Here is a 1,183-nt window from a genome sequence, read left to right on the forward strand (position 1 = left end):
TGGATTCGAACCCGCCACCTTACATGTATGTGGCTGGTGCCTTAGCCACTTGAGCCACAGGCATGGAGCCTCAGCATCCATTTTTAAAAACCTTTAAAGAAACATATAAAATGGAGAAGGGCAAGTATTGAAGAAGAGCTGGAAGAAAGACTTTTTTTTAGAGGTAAAAATGTTAATAGCAGGGAACTATAGAAAACAAACTCAGGAATAATTCTTTGAATAGAGCACACTGTGGGAGGTGACCAGAATGCAAGTTCTAAGAAAACATTGAGATGGGATTTAATGAAATTACCTTGCACTGTCACTTATTTCCCTAGCTCTTTTTTGATGACACTTTGCATCATCCCACAGAGGTTTCATGTGATGCCACAAAACATTTGTGTGTGGCTAGTCTCAGAAATAGACCTAGGAATGCAATGCTTTTATTCATCAGCAATGAAGGCCACTGTCAGCCCTGGGCAGGTGCTGTTCTGCCGGTTTGCATACCTGTTGTTTTGCTAACATTTTTTCTTTTATTTCTAATTCCATTTTTAACTGTCTTTCCAGAAGGGCAGCTTTCTTCATGACAGTTGCTATAGTAATCTCCTTCTGATGCAGCTCTTCAGTTAGGGCACTGATTTCATTCCTCATTCTTTCCTGTTCAGAGGTATGGTACTCTTCCTCCTGTTGGAGCTGGTTTTTAATCTGTAGCAGATAGAGAGCAAAAATATTAATGAATCCCTTTTATTTATAGAGCAGCTTAAAGCTTGTATTGGCCATGTTGGGTCCTGCTGTCCTAAAGTTTCGCAGGCTCCTTTTCTGGTCAGTACTAAATTAAAAACAGATACTTATAATAATGATTAAGTTTCCCCTTCAAATTCCAAAAATTCATTTCTCATTTCTATTTTCTATTGCATGCAAATCACTCTACTGATACTATTTTGACAAGAAGTTAATGAATAATCAGCACTTTTTATGAAGAAGAACTTGTCTTAAGGAGGTTAAATGACTTACTCAAAATCATAAAGATTAAAAACTGGCAGAGCTTGGATTAGAATTTAGGGCTCTTGGCTTCGAATTCAGTTCTTTTTTTGACTAAATTAGGCATACTGTTTGTGACTAAACACTATGTTTTTCAGAATCATGTTACAATAAATTTGAAACAATGTGTTCATGAAACTATGTCACCTCTTCCTTTTTTTTT

The 1,183-nt window shown here is 36.7% G+C and overlaps 1 protein-coding gene across 1 annotated transcript in view; it reads right to left on the bottom strand.

Moving 5' to 3' along the window:
• The window catches only part of DEUP1 (deuterosome assembly protein 1), a 79,233-nt gene that overhangs the window by 25,538 nt on the left and 52,512 nt on the right, over positions 1-1,183 (bottom strand). The window contains exon 10 of the mRNA XM_003780825.1: positions 487-684. Coding sequence (XP_003780873.1) covers positions 487-684 — 198 coding nt within the window. The remainder of the gene's footprint in view (positions 1-486; positions 685-1,183) is intronic.

Source organism: Otolemur garnettii, unplaced genomic scaffold, assembly GCF_000181295.1.
Source record: "Otolemur garnettii isolate 467f Iridium unplaced genomic scaffold, OtoGar3 scaffold00001, whole genome shotgun sequence".
NCBI classification, from domain to species: domain Eukaryota; kingdom Metazoa; phylum Chordata; class Mammalia; order Primates; family Galagidae; genus Otolemur; species Otolemur garnettii.